This window comes from Taudactylus pleione, unplaced genomic scaffold, assembly GCF_031769625.1.
Source record: "Taudactylus pleione unplaced genomic scaffold, aTauple2 ptg000087l, whole genome shotgun sequence".
NCBI classification, from domain to species: Eukaryota; Metazoa; Chordata; class Amphibia; order Anura; family Myobatrachidae; genus Taudactylus; species Taudactylus pleione.
In genome coordinates, this window is record NW_028284489.1 from 4,981,162 (window position 1) to 5,007,536 (window position 26,375).

At 43.5% G+C, this 26,375-nt stretch overlaps 1 protein-coding gene across 1 annotated transcript in view; it reads left to right on the forward strand.

Moving 5' to 3' along the window:
* Positions 1-282: 282 nt before the first annotated feature.
* TMEM59L (transmembrane protein 59 like) overlaps positions 283-26,375 on the forward strand; it is a 64,347-nt gene continuing 38,254 nt past the window's right edge. The window contains exons 1-2 of the mRNA XM_088469002.1: positions 283-479; positions 25,244-25,349. Of these exons, the coding sequence (XP_088325128.1) occupies positions 315-479; positions 25,244-25,349 (271 nt within the window). The 5' untranslated portion in view covers positions 283-314. The remainder of the gene's footprint in view (positions 480-25,243; positions 25,350-26,375) is intronic.

Genomic DNA, 26,375 nt, shown 5'->3' on the forward strand with positions numbered 1-26,375 from the left:
TCCGTTCATGCAGACCAGGCTGTCATTCCTTTTAGTACGTCCCGAATACGGCTGCTTTGTTGTGGAAAAAGGATTTAAAGTTACAAAAGCATACTGCATTGCATTACACACGTGATATGCTCCAGCTCTCTTACAATGATTCCATCTTCCCCAATTTGTACACTGTCATTGTACACCCCTCCTCCTCTCTCCCATAGTCCCTTTCACTAAACAGATGACGTCAAAATAGCTCTGACAGTGCACAGCAGTGCTGCTCTCCCTGTATCTCTACGGCTGGTGACTTGCCTCTGGATCCCTATATAAAGTACTGCAGGATGGGAGCCCCAGAATATTGGAGCTGCGACCTCAGCCTTCTCTTATCGCTAATAGTGGTAGTATCTGCAGTGAGTGCAGGAGATCCATTTGACGCCCAGCTAGGAGACATCACCTCCTGCAGCCAGCAGTGTCAGCTCACCTTCAAGCTTAAGATCTCGACACAAGTAAGTACTCTAGAAGCACAATAATTAACGCTGTGATGTTGCACAGTTGCACTCAGACATCCATGTTAAACTACAGTCGCACTATACATAGATGGTTAAATTCTGCGTGTTCGATTTATTTTGTTATGCTATTTTTCCTATTCTATCCTTCCATGCTTAAATTAGATCATATCTGAATTAACCTTTAATATACGCATGCCATTTTAGGATTGCGATTAAGATGGAGGTTATTGGCATATACCAGTTTTCATTGTAATTAGCAGGTAGATTAATAAATGTAACGTCTGTCTGAATAAGGTGTTTTGCTTTATTGCACGTACATACTGGTATTGTGTTTAAATCTCCTGAATATATGCCATGGCTTCCAGAGTGTCATGTTATTTCCTGCTTCTCTCATGTCTACACATTCTCAGTGGGTGTTTAATTGTACATCCTTAGGTTGAATATCACAGCAATCTCTTACCTACAAAAACGGTTTTGTACAAAATACCACTGAGGATAGATTTTATTACTTATGTAGACTTGATGTGCTTGATATTTTATACTGCAAAACAAAGTTGTTCTGCAGATTGCAATCATCCCGATCATCCTTTTCTGTGATCATCCTTTTAGTACATCCCTATTGCTTGGTTTGGGCATATGCCTACTAGATAATGCAATAGTTTATGGTATATGATGTATAGATATATTCTATAGTGATTAAAAAGCTAGGCATTAGAACAACCATGTTCTATGAAATGTCATTACTGGTCATTTTATTTCCTACACAGAAAACAAATGTACATTATTTAGTCCTTGATATTAATCTATTTATGTAGCTAGCCCACTTGCATCACGAATTCAGCAAAGATAGTACATGCATATAGCGATTGGCTAGGAACATAAAATAATTTGTTTAAATAATGGAATTGGTGTATAAACAATCAAAGCTATTGCCTGCCATTGCTGGACTATATTAGTCTATGTATGTAGGTCACGGATGTCTGATGTTTTTATAGTGTACAGTAGTTCTATTTGTTTCCTAGGTTTGTCATAAACAGAAAATTGCTTAAATATAGGTTATACTGTTTTATGTGTTAATATTAGTGCATATGAAAACAACCTAGTCACTGTCATTTTAGAAATTGTACAATGTCACTCTTCCTTGCTGTATATGTGCATTACCAATGTGATGTTTACATTATTTTAATACTTAGATATGAATGAATAGATCCCCCTCTGTGTCCAATGACAGGCCTTCAAACCTCCCCAAAAAGTCCTATGCACCCCTCACCCTCTCCAACCAGCTCCAGACTCTTCTCTATTTTGTATTGTGCTTGGACCATTGACATGACAAATACCACTTCCAAAAATGATGGTATGAAATTGCTTAATGTGGAAGCATACTTGTTAGCAGGACTCATTTGCAACATTGACATGGAACCTTAATACAAAGATAAACATTGGGCATATTAAACATAATCTCATGTAATTCACTGTCCAGAAGAGCAGTGATAACATTCTGAGATGAGATGTTTCCCCAGGTGCAATCTATAATACTCCATGCACAACCTACTTTTAAAATCCTTCCCACTCAGTATTAGAGATGGCTAGTGAGTGAGTGTCTCAACACACTGACTCGAATCATTCAGATGAGTGAATGATTCGAGTCACTCAGTGTTTGGTGAGTCGAGACACCCACCTCCCCTAGCCTCTCTGTCAGTGGTAGCTAGTGAATGGCAGCTCCGCCCCCTACACTGCTGATCCGACCTGATCATACTTCTACACTGTGTCAGATCAGCAGTGTAGGGGGCGAAGCTGTCAGCGACTCACTCTGCGTCGTGCAGCTACTGCCAGGGCTCAGGGCAGTGCACTGACTCTCCTGAGTCAGTGCAGAGGCTTGAGCTGGGCTGCGGGGGGCGGAGCTGTCAGCGACTCACTGAGTCACGCAGCTGCAGCCAGGGCTCAGGGGAGTTCACTGACTCAGGAGAGTCAGTGAGAACCCTGAGCTGTAGTGCTGGGCTGCGGGGGGGCGGAACTGTCAGCGATTCACTCTGAGTCGCTGGCTCCCCTGCTGGCTACAGCGCTGCTCTATCTAAAGAGCCGTGTCTCGAGACACTTCACTGAGTTGAGCCATGAGGCTCAACTCAGTGCAGTGAATTGATCTGCCCATCCCTACTCAGTATACTGCCACTCATCACATTGTACAAACTTCAGAAGTCAGTCCATCCCAAATAATACAAGTAGTAATATATGTAATGATTATCAACATTTAAATAGGTTACTGTTACATTTAATGTCCCCTAATTTAGAAATAGTGTGTGTGTGTGTGTGTGTGTATACATACATACATACACAAAACGGAAGAATGTGGGGGCGCCATATCGTGCATTAGCAAGATAACATTTATTGGCAAGTAAAAACAAGCAGAGCATGCGAACCACAACAAGCGGTTAACCACCGCAGAGTTTGACAGCAGAATAATGGAAAGGTGCTCCCGGCTGGCATCCTGAACATCTCCAGGACCCCTTCACCAGAGCACTAACCACAGAAAGACAGATCACCAGGCCACCCCCCTATGCATTTCATCACTAGGACTTCATCAGGAGGCTGGCTGGTGATCTGTAGAGGGCAGTTAAATAGGACTCATGAACCAATAAAAAATATGCAGCACAGCATTATCTCATTACATTAAATTAATTCATGAAATTCTTCATTAATACATATAAGCACATATAAAAACATATGCATGCATATAAACGCATATAAAAATACAATTACAGTGACATAATCCATACAATATCATATGAACATAATATTAGGAATAGTAATAAAATTAATAATAAAATTAAAAAGGACATATTATGCGGGACACTTTTAGAAAATTAGATGGTATGAATAATGCACTAGGTATAAAAAAGAACATGGAATCATTTATTCCAGGGATTTCTCCTCACATAATTAGTCTATCTGGAACATAACAAAATGAATTGGTACAATAAAAATTGGTGCAATAAAAATTGGTACCATAAAAACTGGTACAATAAAAAGCGTAACATAATACATTGATACAATTTACAACTGAGTGTAAAAAAGAACATAGAATCATCTGTTCCAGGGATTCTTCTCATGTAATTAGTCTATCTGGAACATAGCAACATTAATTGAATTGTAATATATATATATATATATATTTATTATATACAGTATATCAATGTTACAAATTCTTCACACTCCAGGGGAAAATGTATCAATCCTTGGAGAGAGATAAAAGTGAAGATGCCCAAAGCATCCAATTAGCTCCTAACTGTCATTTCATTTCATAGAATGTGCTAGATGAATGGTATCTCTCCTTGAGAAATTGAGTGAGTTGTGAGGTGTGCAGTCTCTTCAGCTGCTAGCTTACTTCCCTTCTGTTTCTTTTTCTGGTTTCCCACTTTGTTTTTTCTCTCTCCCTGCTGTTTGTCCTGCCGCATGCTCCTTTCAATATTCCTGTTCACTTTTCTTTAATTTATACTTGCCTACTGCTCATCTTATTGGGGTAAAGTTACTAACCATCGGTTTTGGTTCTATTGTTGCTGTGTAAAAAAAAGTAGTATTTACAATCTGTTGGCTTCAATTGAAAGTTAAAAACAGAATAAAAAAGAAAAAAATCCATAATTAGCTCCGGGACTTTTCGCCTAGGCTGGTATTGGAAAATATTGGAAAAAAATGGCATTGGGTTCCCCTTTCCAATAACCAGCACTAGGCTGAACCATCCAGCGGATATCACTATAGCAGGACACACACAGAATGATGCTCTCCTTCCTATAACATTAACCAGCCCCACACTGGTCAGCCCAGGGATGGAATCCCTAGGGAATTGGGGACCTTCCAAAAATGGGGTTCCCTATCCATGCACCCCTGGTGCCAGTGGTTGCAGGGGTAATGGTAATTAAAGTTAACTAATATTATTATTGACAGTAAAATGACCAAATACTCAAAATTGACCTTTTAGTAAACTTACCCCATTATCTCTAAACACAATGCTCCATTTCACTAGACTAGACTTTCCTGCAATCTATTCCTGAAAATAGTGATCTCTGTGGTCCTTACCAGCCTTTTAGAAGGACTAAGATGTCTATTTTGCCAGGCTGCAACAAAATGTTCACCGGAGCCCACAGCTGTGCACTAATACTGACCATTCTTTTGTTGCTGTAGTGATCAACAGCTGTAAGACAGAATATGTAGGTGAATTTATGAGCCAATTATATTTAGTGGTGCTAAATGCACAGAAGATTCAGGTTTTGAAGATTCAACAGGAAAGGACAGCTCCCTGGATTACAAGAAATGTGCAGTTTTAAGCATAATGAGATACTACCTAGGCTTCGTGAAGAACTTTGCCCAACTAAATCTCCATTTCAGCAGCTCCTTTGGTCATGACTGGTAACAGCCAAGGTGGACATGATAGACACCTTGCGAGTCATCGTGGCAACAGTCACACTTTACAACAGCCCGAACTCGCACAAAAGTGTTAGCAGCTCCATAGGGCTCCGAGCGAAATTGTGCAAATTCAAGCTTGGAGAGGGGTGCATGTTGAGCTGCCGGCATTTTAACGCCGCGGCAACGGCAACTTGCACTCTTCGCAGACAATTGGATTGACCCCTTTTTTTCTCATTTTTCCATTGGGCTGTTGCAGAAAATTCCAGCTACATCATAATGATTGAGATTGAGGTAATCACTACCAGCGACCTGTTGGATATTGAAACTATATTCAAACTTAAATAATATATTTCATGAAGCTTTTATTCTTTTTGAGGCACAGCACAATAAATTATAGTATTACAGATGCTTTAGATCAGTATGAAGGCATCATATAAATTAGTTTATTGAATGAACAGAACTCTTTATAAATGTATTTAAAAAATTTGCCTTTTCTCCAAAGTCATTCTGGTGTAATATAATTTGTTAAGCTATTGCAGCATGTCTAAAAGGTACATTTAATATGAAGTAAGTAATTACCTGTGATTTGCTTACATAGGTTCTAACCATGTTACATTGATGGTCCTAGCCTCGATCCTCTTTTTACAAACATTCTGCCTATTTAACTAAAAGTACAGTAGAATTACTATAAAAAGTATTCTAAAAGAAAATCAAAACCCATTGTATAACACAATCCACTGGCGTTTGTCCATTTAACCTGACTGTGGATGTTGGAGTATTGAATGTTGACCCTACATTACTGGTACAGTATTTTACCATTCACCGATCAGACAAACAGCATGAGAACATGCACACTCTGGCCCTGATTCAGACCCGCTCGCTAGATGCGGCCGCTCGCTCTCAGCGTATGGAAATTTTGCAAAGTGACGTCAAGGCAGCCGCTCGCTCGGCAAGGCATAAGCACGTCCACTTTGTCTTGGCGAGCGATCACTTTGTGTTTACAGATGCCCACCAGCCTGTCTTTAGCTGCCCACTAGCGTACGTCATCTCCAGGAAGTATATTCAAACATCGGTACATTGGGTTACATCTGACCGCAGGCTTGTGGTTGACTGTACCCTACCGCAAGCACTGCGAGCATTTCAGTGTATTATTCAAGCAGGTGACATGTACTATGACATTGCCTGTTAATTATGCATGCCCCAGAAACGGTGTGGAAACACTCTGGCATGCCTGCGTCCGCAACTCCACCCCCCCGTTACTACTGCCCTGCCCCTGTTACCACCCATAAACGGTCTTTCCTGTCACTCATTCCACTTGGCTGTCTTTGCAGGGTGAGCAAGCAAAATCCGATCCCTCGTACTAGTTTGCGCACGCGCATTGCGAACTACACGCATGCGCACATTAGCGAACATTGTCTGCAACAAGCAGCCGCTTGCTAGCGAGCAGGTCTGAATCAGGCCCTCTGTCTTATGTCTCAAACAGTGTAGTATTGATTACACTGGCTATGTGGGATTCTATATTGTAAGGCACAATATATGTTGAGAAATTCCAGCTGTCCGAGTAGAATTCCAACTTATGGCTGTGATTATGTAGATGCTGAGTGAAAAAGTCACTTCAATGGGGAATATTTTTCCTTTCCAGTACTGCAACACCTGGTGGAGGAGAGGATCTGCCCAAGTGCTACATGTGCAATTCTCAAGGGCAAAGAACAAGAGGATGCTGTGGTCCCCATAGCTTCTGAAGATGTCTTAAACAGACTTCTTTTGTTACCTGAATCATGATGTGTGCATTCTGATAACCAAATGGGCGGCCATGGTGCCTAAAAAAGGTTCAAAGTATTGGACAACTGTGAATACCAACTGAGAAAACTATACGCCACTGAGTGTACTCCATGGTCCCTATTTGATCAGAGCATGAGTTTCGAGTTTACTATTTGTCTACAACAATTGTGTGCATCACGATACCATGTACATGCCATTCTTCAGAGGATTGGACACACTCTATAGGGGTTTGAGGGCTGCAATGAGAAATGTGGTGCCTCGGAATTTTGGCTTCATCAGGACCATTGCTGTGTCACTTTGTTAGTCCTGGTCTCTGGAGCTTTCTACCTCTCACCCTCCCTCTTGGCTTCCTTGAATAGGGATCTATACCCTATCCTGATTCAAAGTAATTCTCAGAAAATCAAGTAAATTTGCTGCCAGTGTAGGAGAATCAGCCCTTAGTTGTTTTATAGCTCCTAAATATACAGCAGCTGGTTTACGTAGTTGAAAGACTTTTTGTGTGAGCCTCATGCACTTCGGATGTTGAATGTACAGATGTGTTCTCACACACTGTGGCTTCAGTCGCACCAAACAGCCCTCCTCGGTAAGTTCCGTGTGACTTGGCTGCACCAATCGTCTTTCTTGTTGAAAATATGCATCTTACTCGCATAAATAAAACAACTGGAAGTGACAAAACAACTTTGCTAGATTACACTGATCATCTTGATGTGCTACATATGTACATCTGTGCAAAAAATTCATCTGTGCAAATGAGTCTGAATCTGTATATGAAGTGCTACGATGCAGCGTCCGTGGCTTTTGCTCATGCCAAGTTTTGTTGTGCGATTTGTTTTCTTTTTAATGTGCATGCGTCTAAGTTTTATTGCACATGCATCCCCACTGTGTTCATACAGAGTCGCAGTTGTGATTTCAGACCTATGCACGGTGAAGTACATTGGGTGGTGACTGGGATGTGGCTATTCAGAAACACGAAGATGGTCCATCTTATGGGTCTGTTCTAGGAGTGTCATGGGATGTGTCAGTGAAAGGGGTTGCATACACAGATGCTTCACCATAGGAGGCCGTACTCAGATGGAAAAACTGTACATACCATAGGGCTGGTGCAAGTGTTGATGGTGCAACCGATGGTGGCATCGAAACACTAATCAATTGGTATTTCAGGGTCTACAAGATGGCGTCTTAGTCCTTGCAAATTCAACCACATATATGTGCACCAGGGAAGGGCTTTGTAGTGGTATTTACATAAATTCGTAGATGTGCGACCACCAAAAGACGCAGACATGGACGTGGATATGTCCAACTCAGAATCAGCCTCTTTGTGTTTCCAAATTCAAAGAGGACAAATGGAGACCCGAGGATCTACTGAGGGAGACCTATTGTTAAACCATACTCGTGAAACAGCCAGCCAGTAACTGAGAGCTTGGAAATTACACCTGACAACACTGTGTGGGACGTTAAGCATCCTGAACAAGGAGAAACATGTCTTGTCATAACAATAGTAATACCAGTGATCTACAGTATCTCCTAAACCATTCCGGAGGAAAGGCATCGCACCTGCTGGATTATAATATAGAGAGGGCAAGGATTTATTGTACACAGTAACGTAAGTATTCTGTCTGTCTGAGCCAGGATATGCAATTATAATTACAGAGGACTGGACTCCCACATAGACTCTCTCCCAGTTGCTAAGTATTAATGCACCAAAACTGCCAGCGGTATTTGTATTAGTGTGTGCTCCAGTGACCATTTTGTTGAGGTAGACTACAAATATCACTATATATAGGGATAGAGTGGGTGTAGGAACAGTCTAGTGAAAAAGAAAAATGTGTCTAGAAGTAAAGAGCTACATTGCAAGCAAGCAAATAAAAATGTGGTAGCAGAAAAGTAAATAAGATCAGTTGGACTAAGGCTATATTGAAAGGAGCTAATGCAAACATAATGGAAAGAGGGCCTGATTCAGCAGGCCAATTGTTACCTACTGCACATGCATAGCAGTACACAAGGAGGGACACACTCCACTGCGATCAGGACTACGATCGCAGTGACTACGCAGACCCATCACAGAGTGACTGACAGGAAGTGACCATTTGGGGTGGTGACGTGGGGTGGTCGGTGAAATGCAGGCATGTCAGTGCATTTGAAAGCCGTTACTTAGGTTGTGCTGCGATGGAATAGGAATTGCAGTGGATTAGCATATGATCATAGTGAGACTGCGTGTGTAATCACCCCGAAACCATTCTCAAGTGTGTATATTTAAATAATTTCTTGGATGGTGCCAAAAATAAAACCAATCATGCATCAGTCAACAGAAGGGCAAGAGCTGCAAATGAATACTAATGCTGTGTTTGCTGCCAGTCATGATAGTAATCCAACATCTACTAAAGGTGGTCAAAGAGAAGAAGGTTTAATTAAGGGAGCCTCAAATCTAAACAATATTTCACAATGGTAAAGAAAAAAAACATCACCTATAACAATAACAGTAACATTTACTACAGAAAAATTTTAAATTGCCAGCATACCATACACCACACGCAGTGGCAAGGAAAGGCTCAGCCCATGGCCTTTCTTTGCGAGTGGTGGTCCTGCTACTGCATTTTAGAAAAACACACAACTCAGTTGTAGAAGGACTTGTCTATATTTATTGTTAAATTAGAGGGTATTCAGCATGTAAGAGGCAATTTACTTCTAGGTGATGTTACATCACCTCGACTTCACCTCGTTTTCATCTGAACTTCATATATTTTCCTATGCAACCCTATGGGGTCCAAAGTGATGTTATGTTGAAGTGGAGGTGAAGCTGAGGTGATGTAATATCACCTGGAATTAAATTACCCATGTAAACGATTAAATATCCCCTTTAAGGCACTATATAAAATGTTGGTGCTATTGAAATGCTTTACATAAATAACCTTTTTGAAGTTTGTTGAACATAAATTATTTGTTATTTTTATTTAGTGTGTTGGACTGATTGGTAAAATATATTTTGTCTGGCAAGTATTGAAAAGATCTGCAATATAGATGGGGCATGAATTGTCTTTGAATAATCTATTTTCAGCTGAAAACAAAAAGTAATAATAAAAAAATAATAGTCTATATGTAACCTACATCATATTCACTTAATTATACATCTGGCCAAATATACTGTAATTTTGAGCAGCATGCAATGATACAAGTGATAGTGTGTCACAATATATTATGCTATAGAACTGTATTCTGTAGCTTGTGAAATGGTAAACATCTCATGATAAGGTATGTATAAGCATATGTATGTACATCCCGAAAGATAGTTTATACCACCTTCGCACAAAAACCTCAAATACTCATTTTTTTACCCGGCATTTGATGCACTCGCTTTTTTGCTGGTCCTAGACAGTACCCCCCTTCACACAGAAAAGCAAATTGCCGGATCGAGCATTTGGATCCGAAAATTTGCAATAAAAACCAGGGTCGAAGTCCCGGGAATTTTGACCCAGGCTGACCCTTTTACACAGAATGTTGTTTCGTAATGGCCGGATCCAAATGCTTGACCCGCCAATTTGCTTTTCTATGTGAAAGGGGTATTAGTGATTTCTGTATTTCAGTGTGTCTGTGGGCTTTATTCAGAGGCGGCCGTACGGTCTATGACCGCACGGCCGCCTCGATGTTTGTCTAGTGCGCAAGCGCACGAGGGAGCCGGCTCCTTCGTGCGCATGCGTGAGACCCGCTACGACCGACAGCGCCGGTCGTAGCGGGTCTCTTTCCAAAGGGGGTGAGCTGTCGATGTTGATTGACAGCTCACCCCATTTGGAAGGCAGGCCGGGGGGGTGGCAGCCCAAATGGAGGCGTTCCCATGGGAACGCCTGCCGTTTGGGGGAGACCCCACTGACCTCACTAGTGATGTCAGTGGAGAGCTTCCGGCTCTGACAAAGCCAGAAGCTCTCCGGGGCTTACGACAAGTGAGACCCTACCCTAGGGTCTCGTCGTAAGCCCCGATGGTCGCGATGGTCAATGACCATCGCGACCATCACCCTAGCGGTCGTTAGAGCTGTGGGTGTTAACCCACAGCCTAACGACCGAAACAGAGGCAGCCGGTCAGGATGCAAGCGGCCGCCCAGTTTCTGAGCGACCGCTTGCACCCTCCGACCGCCTCTGAATGAGGGCCAGTGTGTGTTGTACTTCAGAGTGCGTGATTGTACATTGGAACATTTCACATTTTTCTGCTTTCTGAAACACTTCATCTCAGATACTTTGTGTGTCACCAGTGGCACGTGTATGCGGCACCCACTTACTGTTGTACTGTAAGTAGGACATACCTCCCATCTGTGCAAAGTCCTTAAGCTGGGTACACACCTGGCCGATGAGTCGGCTTGACCTAACGATTGGTAAACAGACATATCGGGTATACACACCCGCCGATGATAGAATGATACTTTATATTGTTTGTCGCTAGATCGAATGATATATTGTTCAAGTGTGTACCCGCTTTACTGTCAATATGGTAGGAGTGCCCTGTGTTAGTTAGGACAGTCAAAACGTATGCTGTAATTGGGAGGAGCTCCTGTAAATTGAGATCTGGCTCTTGTCACATATTCCTACCAGGGGACAAACAATTTAAACCATGGACTGCCCTTGGAAACTGGATGTATGGTATTGGTCATCCTATTGAAAATGAGGGTGATGCTTAAATATTTACAGATTGGGTATAATCAAATGAGGTCAAGTCTTAAGATGATCACGGTGTGACTTCTTGTGTCCCAAATTTGTGGCGTGGAACAATCTGTCTATACATACATATAAAGTGAGAATCCATCTACTCCTAGTACACCTCTGAAAACAGAAAAGTTTAGAGACTATTTGAAAAAAACCCAGTCAGCACGCACTCATTTTTTTGCCCTTACCATATTGTGATTTATTATTGTCTGACTAGATATATATATTTTTTTTTTAGTATCCCAAATACAGTGTTCCCTTCTCTGTTATTTTCTTTGTAGGACACTGAATATTCATACAGTGTGTCAAACATGGAAGTTCATTTATAGGAAGCAGGATATATGCTTTAATTAAACGTCTTTATTGCTTGGCAACATTATCTAACATCAGAGAATTTTAGCTTTTAAAATAAAAATTAAATAAAACTCCCTGCTGTCTGGTCAAGTAGGCTAATAAGTGTGAACAGTGGGAGGTGGTGTTTGAATTATTCTATCAGCTCTAAACCTGCCGTGTTAAAAGTGTAATAGATAACAAAAAAAGTTAATGCATTTTAATGCACTCAAAGTTAAATGAAACATAATTTACGTAATCCTAATGGTATCATTGAGAGTGAGTGAGACACTGCACATTCAAGTGCAATATTTCAGCCCATATACAGATATGTCCTTATACACTGTTGCTGTAGTTGTGCCAATCAGCCCCTCTCAGTATGCTAGGTACTGTATCTTATGTCTCTGCTTGCACCAAAAATGTGTCTTAGTAACAATGTGACTAAGATGCAACAGGACATTGCACTGATTAATTTGATATATATGGAGTGCTACAATGCCACAGTAATGGCTTTTTCCACGTCAACTTCCATTGTTCTTCATTTACAGACTCTGTGGCACACAGATATACAAGTATCACATATCAAATTAATCAGTGTTGTCTCCTAGTGTGTTTTAATTGCCTCACATTGCTACTAAGACACATTTGCAAGTGAAAGAGACACTCACAGAGTCGCACAGGACCTGGCTCACTCACGCCAGGCATCTTGCTCCGCATGGCGTATTGAGGCTAGGTGTATGTGGACACATCTATACTTGCAAACGTGGCTTGCCCTTGCATTTAATATTTCCCTATTTCTTGTAGACTGAGGTTTTTTTGTTTTACTCTATTTTTGAATAAATTCTTTAGAAGTGAGCAAAGTTTCTTAATTTATTTAATTGTGGTTTGTTTGTCGTTCTTGATCATCAATAAATATATAATGATTGATGTTAAGTGAACATTATGCCAGTTTGAGTAGCATACATTATATGATTTAATAAACTTTCAATCATCAGAGGGGTGCCCTGTATAACACCATGCGATAAAAAACCTTCTTAATAAATTAAACCCGGAGACATGAGATTTGGCAGAATAATTAGTTAGAAATTTATTAAAATTATCTAATGAGTATTAAATTAATCTAAACTGATTGAAGATATGGTGGCAAAGAAAGGATGGCAACATTTAGCTTACTCCAGACATGCAGCACACATACATGCATACCAAGCGGACACTGCCTAAGGTGCAGAGCAAACGGTAACTAAACAACTGTCAACAAAAAGGTATCCACTCAACCCTCTAACATGAATACCCACCCCGAAGGGTGATGACACTATCCCCTGCAGGGTGATCCAGCGAACTTAACAAGTCAAAGAGGGTGAGCACACCCAAAGACTATAATAATACAAACTGAAAGAGATTTGCACCCTAAGTGTCGACCTGCCGTTCTTTCCCGGCAATGCGAAGGTCTGGTTATTGGACCAATGCACCGCCACCATACCACAACTAAAACACTGAAGAAATAACCTGGAACAGATCCTCAACAAAAATCAAAACCCCCTCTTCAGTCAAAAGAACGCCATCTCTCCTATACAGATATGCATGCCGGAAACGTATCCCGTCATGCACCACGACACCACCATCAGAGGCTAACATATGCTTTGCAACTGCTGCATTCACCTTCTTTCTGGTTTCATCAATCGCCAGACCAGCTAAGGCACAATAAACAACCATATAATCTTGCAAGAAGGCCATGCTGACGAAATCCTAGCAATGTCGCCAGCCATGGAACTCCTCAACTCAAACCTAGTCATCTTACCAAGATCGTTTCCACCTAAATGAATCAGCAAAACCTCGGGAGTCCCAAAACGTTTTGCAGATTTTAAAAGTTTAGGACACATCCCTTTCACACCAATCCACCATACACAATCTGAGCAAGGAAAGGAAGGAGCACCACAAGCATCCGTGAACTTACCAGCCCAAAAAACACAATCAGAGCAAAGAAAAGAAGGAGCACCACAAGCATCCATGAACTTAGCAGACTAAAAAAAAAAAAAACATATGAATGGCCAACAATCCATACTTTGAGAGAGTCAAGCTTAACACCTGAAGGGGGAGAAAAATAATGCAAAAATGAAATGAATTTGCAATTATAATTAATTAGTGGAGGATCTGCCAAAAAGAAAAATAGTGGTGTAACCAGCTGCCAGGCTGAATTTTAGACAAGCTTCAGTGCCAATTCAAAGCAAACATAAAGATATATGAGGGTAAATGAGGAGCGGGAGGGGAGGGGGGGGGGAAGCAGGGAAACACGGATAACTCGGCCGGAGAAAAAAACAAAAAACCTGCTAAGGGACATATGAATTATAATTAGTGATGCCAATAAGCCGAATTAGGTCCTTCAGTTTAGGCAAAATAAAAGGCTAAATGCCTCCAGACTTCTGCTGCCACAGCGACAAGTAGGTAATCCCCGAGTCGAGTAGACAGGACAAACAAGACACACAAGACCATACATTGAAGGTAAACAAACAAATAACATAACAAACGAATAAGCTTAACATTATTTTATGCGAAATGCAATCAATGCAGAGGCCGAATGTAGCTGGAGGATTTCCAACAGCCTAAAGCCTTAATTTCAGATACAGAAAATCCTGCGAAAGCGGCGGAAGTTGCTGCCCCGATAAGAAAAGAATGCGTACCAAAATCCCGGGGGGAGAGGCCGACACAAGAGACGCAGTGCTTCAAAACCCATCCAAACTGATACTTTGTCAAAGGAGACCTATCCGTATGCAAAAGCCAGGAGCCCGCAGTAGCAGGCCTGACTTCAAGATATTGTGTGGCCAGTGCAATGGGGCAAATTTGCAGGTCCTCGGAAGGCACTAGCGAAATCCAATGGCCCCTACCCAGCTGATCAGTTTTGGAACGCCTGATCCTACCAGTACATCCGTCTGGAACAGAGCAGCATCAACCCTTTTGGAGGCTGCCACCAACTCCGAAATCCGAAAAGCTCCATGGAAGGCCATAGAGAATGCTAATTTAAACAAAAAAGTTTCAAAAACCGAATCCGCAATGTATGTATGCTACAGCTGCGAGGAGTAAAGAAAGGGGGGAAACATTGATAAGACGTTTTTTTTTGGGTGCTACCGGAACCACACGAGCCCAACCTTTCAAGGCCTTCTGAATCAGAAAGCTCTTGGTAAAGTCTGGAAGGCTTTTTAATTTACAGAAAAATGAAATACCAGCTAAATAATGAGATACCACCGCTCTGGATCTGCCAGAGACATAGAGATGCCAAATAAAAGAAAGCATCAACTGATGCCTGCTCTTACCTCCATGTCTGTGGCTACGGGAATACTCTACCCTCTCTTCCCAAGCATGGCGGTAATCTCTCAGAGTACCCAGGGCGAGAGACCTCTCTGCTAAGCCCATCATGCCAGCTTGATGACCTGCCAAACATAAGAGGGGCAAAGCACACCCATAGCATCAGCCTCAGGGGCCAAAGATTGAAAACCTAGGCTATTGAAACCGAGACAACGCATCAGCTATGTAGTTTTCTGCTCGAGAATATGCCACGCCCTAAATGAAATGTTGCAATGCAAGCATGTTAAGACAAACTGCGCCAAAACTCGCAACACTAGCACTGATTTAGCACGCTGATGGTTAATCCTATGCACAACACCAAGGTTGTCACACCTGAGCACTATACTGCGATTACACAAACGTTTGCCCCACACTTCCAATGGAACCATGATTGGAAAGAGTTCAAGAAGCAAAAGATCCCTTGTGAGACCCAAGCGTACCCATTCCTCAGGCCAAGGTGCCACACACCAGGAGCCGGCAAGGCAGCAACCAAAACCAGCGGAACCTACCGCATCAGTGAAAAGCTGTAACTGAAAACTGTTAACAGCTGGGGCCATCCAAATCAACACACCATTAAATTTCTCGAGAAAAGATGCCCAAACGGACAAATCCCTCTTGAATTCAGATGACAAACGAACCAAATGGTGCGGTCTGGATACCCAAGCCATGGACTGTTCCAGCTTTCGGCAAAAAAACCCTACCCATCAAGATAACCCTACAGGCAAAGTTCAACAGACCTAACAGCGATTGTGCTTGTTGCAAAACAATGCTACGAACAGCCAAACATGTAGCAATAGTGACGCGCAACTTCGAAACCTTGTCCTGAGGAAGCCTGCAAACCCATGCCAGGGTATCGATCTCGATACCCAGAAACAATAAGCAAGCGAGAGGACTCTCCATCTTCCCCTTGGCGACTGGTACCCCAAAATGGAAAAACTAAGCTCGCAATGAAAACAAAAGGAATGCACAATGCTCTGAATTGACAGGACCCACACACAGGAAACCATCAAGATAGTGAGCTATCCTGTGACCCCCGCAAGAAGTCTCCACGCACCAATGAAGATAGCTGCAACATTTTTCAAAAAAGGCACAAGAAACAGAGCATCCCATAGGCAAGCACTTGTCTATAAAATAGCCATTCCCAATGAAAAAATCCATGTACCTGAAGGACTCAGGATGCAGCAGCAGTAGACGAAATGCCAATTCCACATCTATCTTAGCCATGAGAGCTCCGGGCCATATGACCTAAACAACTCCAAAGCCTCGTCAAAAGACTGATACACTACCGAACAAAATTCCGGAGGTATAGCGACACTAACCTCGACCCTATTGGGCAGCCAAAAACCAACAGCAAAACCTGAATACAAAAATCGTGCATCCTCAAGGTTTGGATACCAAACACACTGGGGACGATGCCTTACTAGGCACCGGTATTCCCTGCTGGCTTTTAAGATTGCTGTCCAGCCGGCCGGGAACAATTGGAAATGATTAGGGCTCCGCCGCAACGCATACAGAGGTGTTGAAAACGACACCGCTGCCCCGTTTACAAGTGGCATTGTTACAAGCAAAACATTTGCCTTTATTCTGAGACTGAGCTTAAAGACAGCCCGGGCCTGGTAGCCGACGAACAGTAGGAGCGTCAACTGGAAGATGCTGAGGCTGTGTGACTCATAGCCACACCTCCACGTCCTTACCTCCAAACTCAATACTTCCCATCCTGCTTCCGACTAAATTCTTCGTAGTAAGTCCGCCATGTGAACTGCACTGCATGCTATTAATAAGGTGCAGATACTTGAGAACATTTAAATGTTCCTGAGGATGAGTTACCAAATAGCATGATGCAAACATGCAGAAACCCGCAATCCAATTACTAAAGGACTTGAAAGCGTCCAGGCCAACTCCCTCACCTTAAAATCCCTTTTTGTTTTGTCTGTGAGCACAAAAATGTCCACATACACCCCTTTAGTAATCTTGCGCTTACAGCATGGACATAAGCCACGCAAGACTGCCGTATTATTGCAGAAGACCCCTAGTGACCGTTTATAATGTTTGCGAGAGGCATCACTTGAGCGCAAGTATTTGCGCTTAGATGACTTACCACGTCGGTTGGCCTCACGTCTAGCATATTTAGCAACCTGCTTGCATGCCCTGGCAGAGCTGCTGGCATCTAACACCAGCGATGAAGAGGAACACCAGCTGCTACTGTCATCATCATCCACGCAAGAAGACCCACCTGACGTACTTGGCTGCTCGCCACACAAGGAATCGGCCAAAATTGCTTCCCCGTCCACAGCTGCCTCCTCTAGACTGTCGCTGGCATCGCCATCTGAAAAAGAAGGTAACACAGCATCTGGCTCCGTAGCTGCTGGCACAGTCAAAGGTGCTGAAGAAAGCGTAGCTGAAATGGCTGATACTGGGGAAGGGACCGCTCCTTGGTTACCTTTCGCTACTAAGGACCCGAATGCGCCCACTGCTGACAAAAATTGTTCGGGCATGGTCGCTGGAAACTGCGGGGTAGGAACTGCGGGGGGCACACCAGCTGAAGACCCGGGCCCAGGTAGTTGTGAGAATGCCGTTATAAAAGGGGCAAATAAAGTGGCCATGGAAGACATAATGTTTATGGAAGACATAATGTTTATAACCCCAGCAGAATCCCCATAGCCTGTGGGCATACCAATGGCATTTAGGTTTGAGGCCCCACACTGAAACTAGGCCCCTGTGACTATGGCCCTGCACTCTGAGAAGCCCCTGGAGCCGGATTATTCATTAGCACAGAACTGCTGGCAGAGCCCACCTGCAGCAAGCTCTGATCCTGATTACTAAAATGGCGACTAAGCCCCGTCCCCCCCGAAGCAGGCTCAGGGAGCTGAGCAGAGCCGCCATCTTCAATTTGGGCCTCAGCGCCTCTGCGCCTTATGCTGGCCCTGGAGGCACGAGCCGGGGCTTGAGACCAGGCTGGTCATGAACCTGTGGCCACCCCTAGTCTACTCGCGGGTGTCCCTGCCGAGACCCATGTGGGGACACGCACCTGAGTGCGTACGCAGATCTTAGCACTGCCGCGAGCCTGGACATGTGGGCGGGCAGGCACAGTAGCAGTAGCCAGCAACCGCAGCCCCCGGAGTAGAAGCCACTTCGGACCATCCAGGGTCAGGCGCCATCAAAAATGCGGCAGGCCCGCGCACCATGGCCTCCTGGGTGTTCCACTAGCAGGGGACCCGGCTCTATCCAGGTAATGCCGGGGGGAGGGGGGGGGGTTCTGAGAGCGGCGTGGGCGGGATATGACCAGGGAAAAAATAGATAGATGCAGGTAAAGAGAGGACACAGGAGGAGAGGGAAAGGAACGAAATGATGGAAATAAAATTGGGGGGAAAAAATGAAAAGAAACAGTGAGGGAAAATATAGACTGAAAGAGAGCTAAGAAAAAAGAGGAAGAAGGAAATAATACTCAAAAGCAATACATATTATATTATAACAGCACTTAATAAGACAGAGATCCTATACAGCACTTATCTCTTGTCAAGGTAGGAATAGCCCACACAGCCTCACTTTCCAAGTTAAAACACACACACCTATTCTAATAGGGCATGCTAAGTCACATGGTGTTACCTAAGCCAGCCCCCAGACTCGAAGTTTAACCCACTCCGTTGTCATTAAATCACTCTGTTTGCCTACTGTTCTGGGCATGCGCAGAAGACAAACTCAGTATAAAAGGACACATCTGTCGGTGGGATAGAGGCATTCCACATCCACTTCCTTAAGTTTTCGAACTACCCCTTTCATTAAATTAAACTTTTCAGTTCTTTTTCTAAAATACCACTCAATTTGGCATCATTTAGGATAACAGAGGGCTAAAATAAGCCTGGTGGCCTTTAAACACCAAGGCTAGGGTACATTGCTTAACTAAATGACAATTTCAGACCTTGTGGTCCCCATTTTGTGCGTTGATATGTTAAGTTTTGATTGTGCTGTAATGGGAGCTCAGTTGAGCTTGGGGTGTATTTTGTGAGCTTAGGATTGCATTAGTTTAGTTACATAGTTTTTTTAATTTGTCAGGGAAGTAATTTGTGTTCCTGTATGTGAACAGTGGTACATTGATGCAAGAGCACTGATGTACCTCATGGAATTTAAACTTATGATCTGCTGCATTGTGAATGCGTACTTTGCCATATCAGCCAGCACAATGGTTATTGACAGTATACTTGATCATTCAGAGTATGCTTTTAACAGGATGTAGTTATGAGAGCATCGACCGCAAGGCAGCCAGTCTCAATACCGATGTCAGAATCCCGACAAGGGCCTTAAGATAGGCGTTGAAATACCGATGCTTATCTTAATCCCGATGCCGGAATGCCGAAGGTCACCAGCCTGAATGAGGTAAGTTCGGGCGCCCTCATTGCTAGCCGCATGGGGGGTTAGGTTTAGGGAGTGTGATGGGTTAGAGTTAGGTTTTGGGAGGGAGGTTAGCATTAGACACCCTTAAGTGGGAGGGTTAGGCACCCCCGGGGGAAGGTTGGGGTTAGGCACTCCCACGAGAGGGTTAGGTTTAGGGTGCGATAAGGAGGGGCTAGGGTTAGGCACCCCTGGGGGGAGATTAGGGTTAGGCACTAGGGGGGGAGGTTAGGGTTAGGCACCACTAAGGGAGGGTTAGGGGGGGGAGAGAGGTAGGGATAGGGTACTTACCTTCCCTGTCGGGATCTTCTCCCTTCAGGCTGCTGGCGCTGGGATATGAACCGGCGGCTATTTAGCTGCGGGACTTCATACCCATTCTGTTTTTAACATCTGTTGCTACCTGGCCTCAACCAATCCATTGCAGGCTGTCGGGATATAAGGCAGGAAGTAAGGTTAAAACATTGCATGATTATTGATGTCTTCTGTAATCTAACTGTTCCTGCTCCTCTTTTACTCTATTGGCTCTGAAGACCTGGCTATGGTTTCTAACTTTGACTCTTTTTAAGCCTTTGTTTTCTTTTCTAAACCCGGCTTGATTTCCTGTCTACCAAACCCTTGGCTTTTGAACTTGTACTTTGGTTCTGTTTTGCCCATTGTTTTCAATAATTGGGATCCTGATCCCATAATATCACCCTGCAGCATTCTTGCTGTAGCTTCATGTGATCAACAGTTGCTCACTTGTGTTTTGTATTTTATCTGTGTATATATATCATTTCTAACTTACCTTTGCCTCATTGCAGTTTTGTCTATTCTGTTTTTTTTTCACTCTTTTTAGCTTTTGCTGCCTTTGTGTTTTGTTGCATGACCTACTTAGTTTCCTTTCTTTCACACTTATCCTGTCCTATTTGTCTTTGAATTGCTTGTCGGCTTTGCCACATTGCACCTCCTCCTGTCCACTTCCAGACCATTGCTGGGCATAGTACTGTATGCTGGCTATTCGCATCTCCCGGGCACTGGGCCATCTGCTGAATTAGTCTTAATGTCAGTCGAAGGCTTTTGGCATGTGTCAACTTATGTTTGGGAGAAGCCTATTGTAGTACATGCGCATTGTTACAGCACATGAGCACTTACACCTATTCCAGCTGCTGCATCAAGTAGCATGATGGCGGCCACAATGCAAGCAGTTAGGAGTGGGACTACCGGGGCCCCACATAGAGCTCCATAATGGGCATCACTTTTGGAAGTATTTTTGTAGCTTGCAATACTGTAGCTTCATAATCATACTGTAAACAGAAGAGGAGAGGACTTTAAAAGTTTGCTAGCTCACGACTATTTTTAGCCCAATGCATTCAACTGGCAATAGTAATGGTGCCTGTCACACTCTCCACTTGATACGTGTCTGTGCCGTTCCATAAAATTATGCAGTTGTTTAGCTCATTTTACATGAATCGTACCATCTTCATAGTGTATATCTACTCTTCATAGTCATGATAATCTTATGTTCGACAGCCCTTAATGACATGGATGATGAATATTTCTTTTTTTTTTTACTTATTCAATTCCCAAGCTCTAATTTTATGTTATGTGCAGCCAATTATTTCAGTTTATGATTGATGAGATAATTGAATCACATAGTTTCCAGCAAATAGTTTTTTTTTTTGTCATGCCATGTTCATTTCCATAGATCAGATTTATGAACTGTAACCCTAAATGGGACCAGGTAGTGAGTGTGGATGAGAGATACAGATCTTGCCTAGTGTGGAGGAGTCAAGCTGGGAAATATTTTGAAATAAGTGAAAAGATGTACCTTGGTGTAGTTAGAGTGTTTGCAGTATTTTTTGTGAGATATGGACATATTCTGGATATGATTTTTTAAAGGTTTGGAACATGATTTGGATACATATTGAATGTGTGGAGTAAAGGACATCAAGAATGATACCTAGGCAGTGGGAATGAGGGGTAAGGTTTATTGCGGTCTTGTCAACAGAATTAGAGATGTCCGGTTTGGGATGTAGTTGTGAGACCGGAGGCCGCAATGCCGCCGATCTCAATCCCGGCGCTGAATGTCTGACATGAGACTTAAGATAGGCATCGAAATACCTACGCCTATAATTATCCCAACACCGGAATCCAGAAGGACACCAGCCCAAATTAGGTAAGTCCAGGACGCCCTTACTGTTAGCCGCAGGGGGGAGGTAGGGTCAGGTTTAGGTTACATAACGGGGTTAGCGTTAGGTTTTGGGGGGAGTGGTTAGGGTTAGGCATCCCTAGGGGGGGGGCTAGGGTTAGGCACCACTGGAGGGGTTAGACACTAAGGGGGGAAGGTTAGGTTTAGGCACCAAGGGGGGAGTCTTAGGGTGCGGGGTGGGGAGGGTTAGGGATAGGCTGCAAGAAGGGAGGGTTAGGGAGAGAAGGGGGGAGGGTAAGTGTCAGGGTCCAGCCTAGGATCGTCCGTCTCTTTCCTCCGTGCCGGCTTCCCCTGACTTCTTGTGCGGTCAGATGTTTGATGCAGAGGCGGGTGATGCGCTGAGTATTCTGCCTTAGGCGCTCATGGACTTCCATGGTCTGCCCTCTGTCTTGGGGATCAGGTTTCTGTCATGGGCGCCGCCATGACAGTCCTTCTCACGTGACAGTGTCTCCAACCAATGGTAGTATTGTCTGAGTCAGCTGATGCTGTCCAACTGCTTCCCCTGGGTATATAACCGGCCCCAGAACACCAGGAAGTTGCTTGGACAAAGTTTGTCCTAATGTATACTAGTCAAGTTCTTGTACCAGGTTCCTCTGAGATCTCCTCTGTGTTCTCTCTATTGCATTTTTGACCACCCCTGCCAGAGTGCTACTCTGTGTTATCTGCAGTGCAACTGTGCGTCATTACATCTCAGCCTGTGTGCAACTCAGAAATACCATCTCTGCCAGTGAGCCAACTCCATGTTATCCTCAGTGCAGCAGTGCGTTTCAACATCTCAAGCCTGTGTGCAAACTCTGTGCTACCTTTAGCGCAACAGTGCATCATAACATCTCCGCCTGTGTACAAATTAGCCTCTCCTTTCGGAGCAACCGTTCGTCTTACCACCTCAGCCCGTGTACCTCTTAGCGTCTCCTTCTGGAGCTACTGTGCGTCATACCACCTTTGCCTGTGCTCAATACCAAGGAGTCATCCTTCAGTGCAATAGTGTATCTACACACGTCTATCTGTAGGTACCTCAAGGACCAATTTCTAGTGAAGTTGTGTCTCCTAGCGAGGCATAATCTTCGGGCCACCATCTGTGTGTTTCTCTATTCCTATGGGATTTGGATACCAGATCAAAGGACCGCTACCTGCCTACTGGGTGCAGCTAAAACCCATATCCCAATTGGTAGGGGTCACTGGTGAATACCTCCCAGCAGGTTAGACTCCGCACCATTGATAGGGTCTCGCTAACATCCAAGCCCTGTGGAGGAGGAGATCTTACATTCAGGCCCCTTGTCTCCGATTTCTCCCCCAACCTCAGACCTCAGCTTCCAACCCCTCAGTGGCAAGCATGACAGTAAGTATACATACCCAACCCCTGCTGGGATACCAACCATCGGAATGCCGCTGTTGGTATTTTGACAGGAGACATCCTGACAGCTGACTTTATATACCGATTCCATTAGACTGGTACAGTATCTTCTATTGGACAATAGAAATATAATTAACTATTTCTGAAAGATTGAGTGTGAAGAGGCAAGATGACGTCGAAGTTGAAATGACAGAAAGACATTCAGTACCATGGGCCAACACAGAGGGAGTGGACATTTAGAAAGGATAGGTAAAATAGTAGCACCAGTATATTTTAGGTACTTCTTTAGTACACTACAGTTCATTAATTGCATAACATCACCCAAATTGTAAATTGTTTGGAAAGTAATGAGCTTGTGCTCACCTGCCGCACAATAAACTAACTTGTGTCTCTTGGACCCAAACACCTCAAACTTCGATTTGTCTGTGAAAAGAATCAGGTCCAGCTCCTGTTCTTTTTTGGCCACAATGGCCTCTTATTTTTATTTATGGGCCTTTTGGGCTGCAATACATCCCTTTAAGCCACCGGCTACAAGGTGTTTCCATCAGAGCAGCACAGATTTGATGAGCTGTTTCGAATCTGTTCCATTTGTAACACATTCTAATAAATTTGTCATTCTGATTTTTGGTCACTCGAGGTTGTCCAGGTCAGGAAAACCTTCTCCAGACAAGTAATTTCACTCCAATTATGCCCTGCATTTCTCACAGTGACTATGGAAGATCGCTTTTCACTTGATAACTGCTTCCTTCACACACATCCCACTGAGTGCCCAAATTCTTCCCATTCATTCACCACAACAAACCCACTGGGTTCCAACATCCTTCTCACTCCATACATCCATCTCATTCTGAATAAAACTGATAACTCACGCCAGGCAAGACACTCGGCATGGCGTATTGAGACTAGATGTATGAGGACACATCTGTACCTAACTTGAAGAGTGCTTGGAAGATTGGTAGTATGGGGTAACTTTATTGCAAACTATGGTGTTGTTTCAGAGGTGGACGCAGTAGTGCCTCCGGCTTTTATGATAATGCCATGGCTGAAGGACATCCAACTTATTTGCCGACCAGCTGCGGTGCGAATCCGTCGATGTCCGTACATAGGCGCACAATCGGACAGAGTGACCTTGGGCGCCTTTGTCAATGCAACTGTGTCTTTGGATGCAGTCACTGACATGCCCATGACTGTGAGCCACCCCTCCAATTACCGCCCAGAAACGCCCATTGAAATTGCATGGCTCTCCGTGTAATTTCAATTTGCTTCTCCTGTCGGTAAACATCATGCGCAGTGCATCTTGGATACATGTTCAGATGTCAAATATCAGGTACCTGCGTCCACCTCTGAATCACCCCTTATGAGAAATGCCAAAGTGTAAATTAGTGTGTATTTCACAAGGTGTGCTTCCACAAACAGTTCAGTAAAGCGCTGTCGAATATTTGTACGCTATATAAATAACTGTTAATAAATAAATAGCTTGTAGTTTGGGTAGCTGTTCAACAACCCACACAATTGACAGTGAAAATGGCCATAGTATCCAATTCAGAAAGGATAAAAAGCATGTTGGCATAAATGGAACTAATCTCCTGCATCACAGAAGTGTCTCCTGAATCTGAGGGAAGAATAATTTTTTCGCAAAATCACCCACATTACCGGTGGTGGTACTTTCACCACGACGGGAGGTGCGGCCACTGAGTGACCCAGAGGTGAGGAGGCTGACAGTGCTGGCTCCTCATCCCGAGGTTTCAGCTCTGCTCTTTGGGCTATCACATGCTCAGAAAAGACTCCTGCTCAGTGCCTCACAAAAATGTTACTTTGAGGTCCAGGGATATAGAATTCTGCCCCAGCACATTGATACTTAACAACTAGGTGTCACTGAAGAATATCACTCTAATAGTTAAGTTCACATACTTAAAATCATACTGTAAATCTTTCTAGTGAAAGCCCTGATTTGTAAAATACTGTAAATGTTACAGAAGATCTGTCACACTGGTAATAGATTGTGCTGGAAAGTGGCCTGGAAATCATGAACATAGTACAGACAGACATGAAATCTGCAACCCCATATAATCATGGGGCTATCGCGTAGTATAAAATCACTATTGCAGAAATTAGTACTTATTATTATGTCATTACTGGGGATCAATGAAAATGACTATGCTTCCTTTTTATTTATCCTGTCAATATAGAATACAATTGTGTTACAAATCAAAAGGTATATTTGAAAATTCTTGAAATTGAATGAATTTGGGCTTTAAATAAATAAATGTGAATATATTAATCCCCTGACAGGATGATGTCCTTGGTGCCTGTTACAGAGGATGCAGACTCTTCTCCATCTGTCACTTTGTGGATGTCACTGCTGATTTCAACACCACAAGAGCAGAATGCGAGTCAGGTAAGATAGTAGTATACTTAATAAAAATACAATAAAGGGATACAGTTTGTTGGTAGACTATGACTAGGTATCTTTGAATATACAGTTCTTTAGATTTTTGTTTTAAAGTACATTTGCCACAGCATATAGCAGCTGGATAAATACTTATTTATCTATTTTATTAAATACAGTCAAATACCGATTTTAGGTTTTCCAGTGGTATAATGTCTAGGAAAGTCTAAAGCTAAGGAAAAGGTTAAAAACACCCCAACAAACATACAGGTTTAGCTCTCATTCACTCAATAACAATATCTGCACACACACACACAGACAACTCATCACCATCATACTGACCCCACACGCAATACATCACACTGTCACCACATACAGGGCCTGATTCAGAGCCGCTCACTGCTGGCGAGCGCACGCTCTGAATCAGGGCTCTTTTTTTTTTTTTTTTCTTCAGGCCGCTCACTAAGCTGTGGGTGACCCACAGCTTTTGCGAGCGGCCTGGAGCCCATCGCAATTATCGCGACCATCGGGCTTGCGAGGAGACCCTGTGGTAGGGTCTCAGCTTTCGCAAGCCTGAGTGGACTCCTTGCTCTAATAGAGCAGGAAGTCCACTACTGACATCACTAGTGATGTCAGTAGGGCCGCCCACAAACGCCAGGTACTCCTAAGGGAACACCTGCGTTTGTGCAGCCACCCCCCTCCCCGCCTACAAAACGGGGCGAGCTATCAATCATCGACAGCCACCCTGTTTTGTAGCGAGACCCATAGCGACTGAGCAGCCGTCGCTGGACGGGTCTCGCGCATGCGCACACTGGAGGCGGCGCATGCACTGTGGGACCATCGACCCGCTTGCGAGCGGGTCTGAATCAGGCCCACAGTCCACAAAAAGATTACCATACTACTATATTTCGGTGCTTTACTCTTATTGCAAATAGAGTACAATATGTCTGTTATAGCTCTTTCCACAGAATGTTGACTCTGAATATAGTATGCTGTGTGCTTTTTCTTTAAACACAAATTTCCTTGTGCATTTAA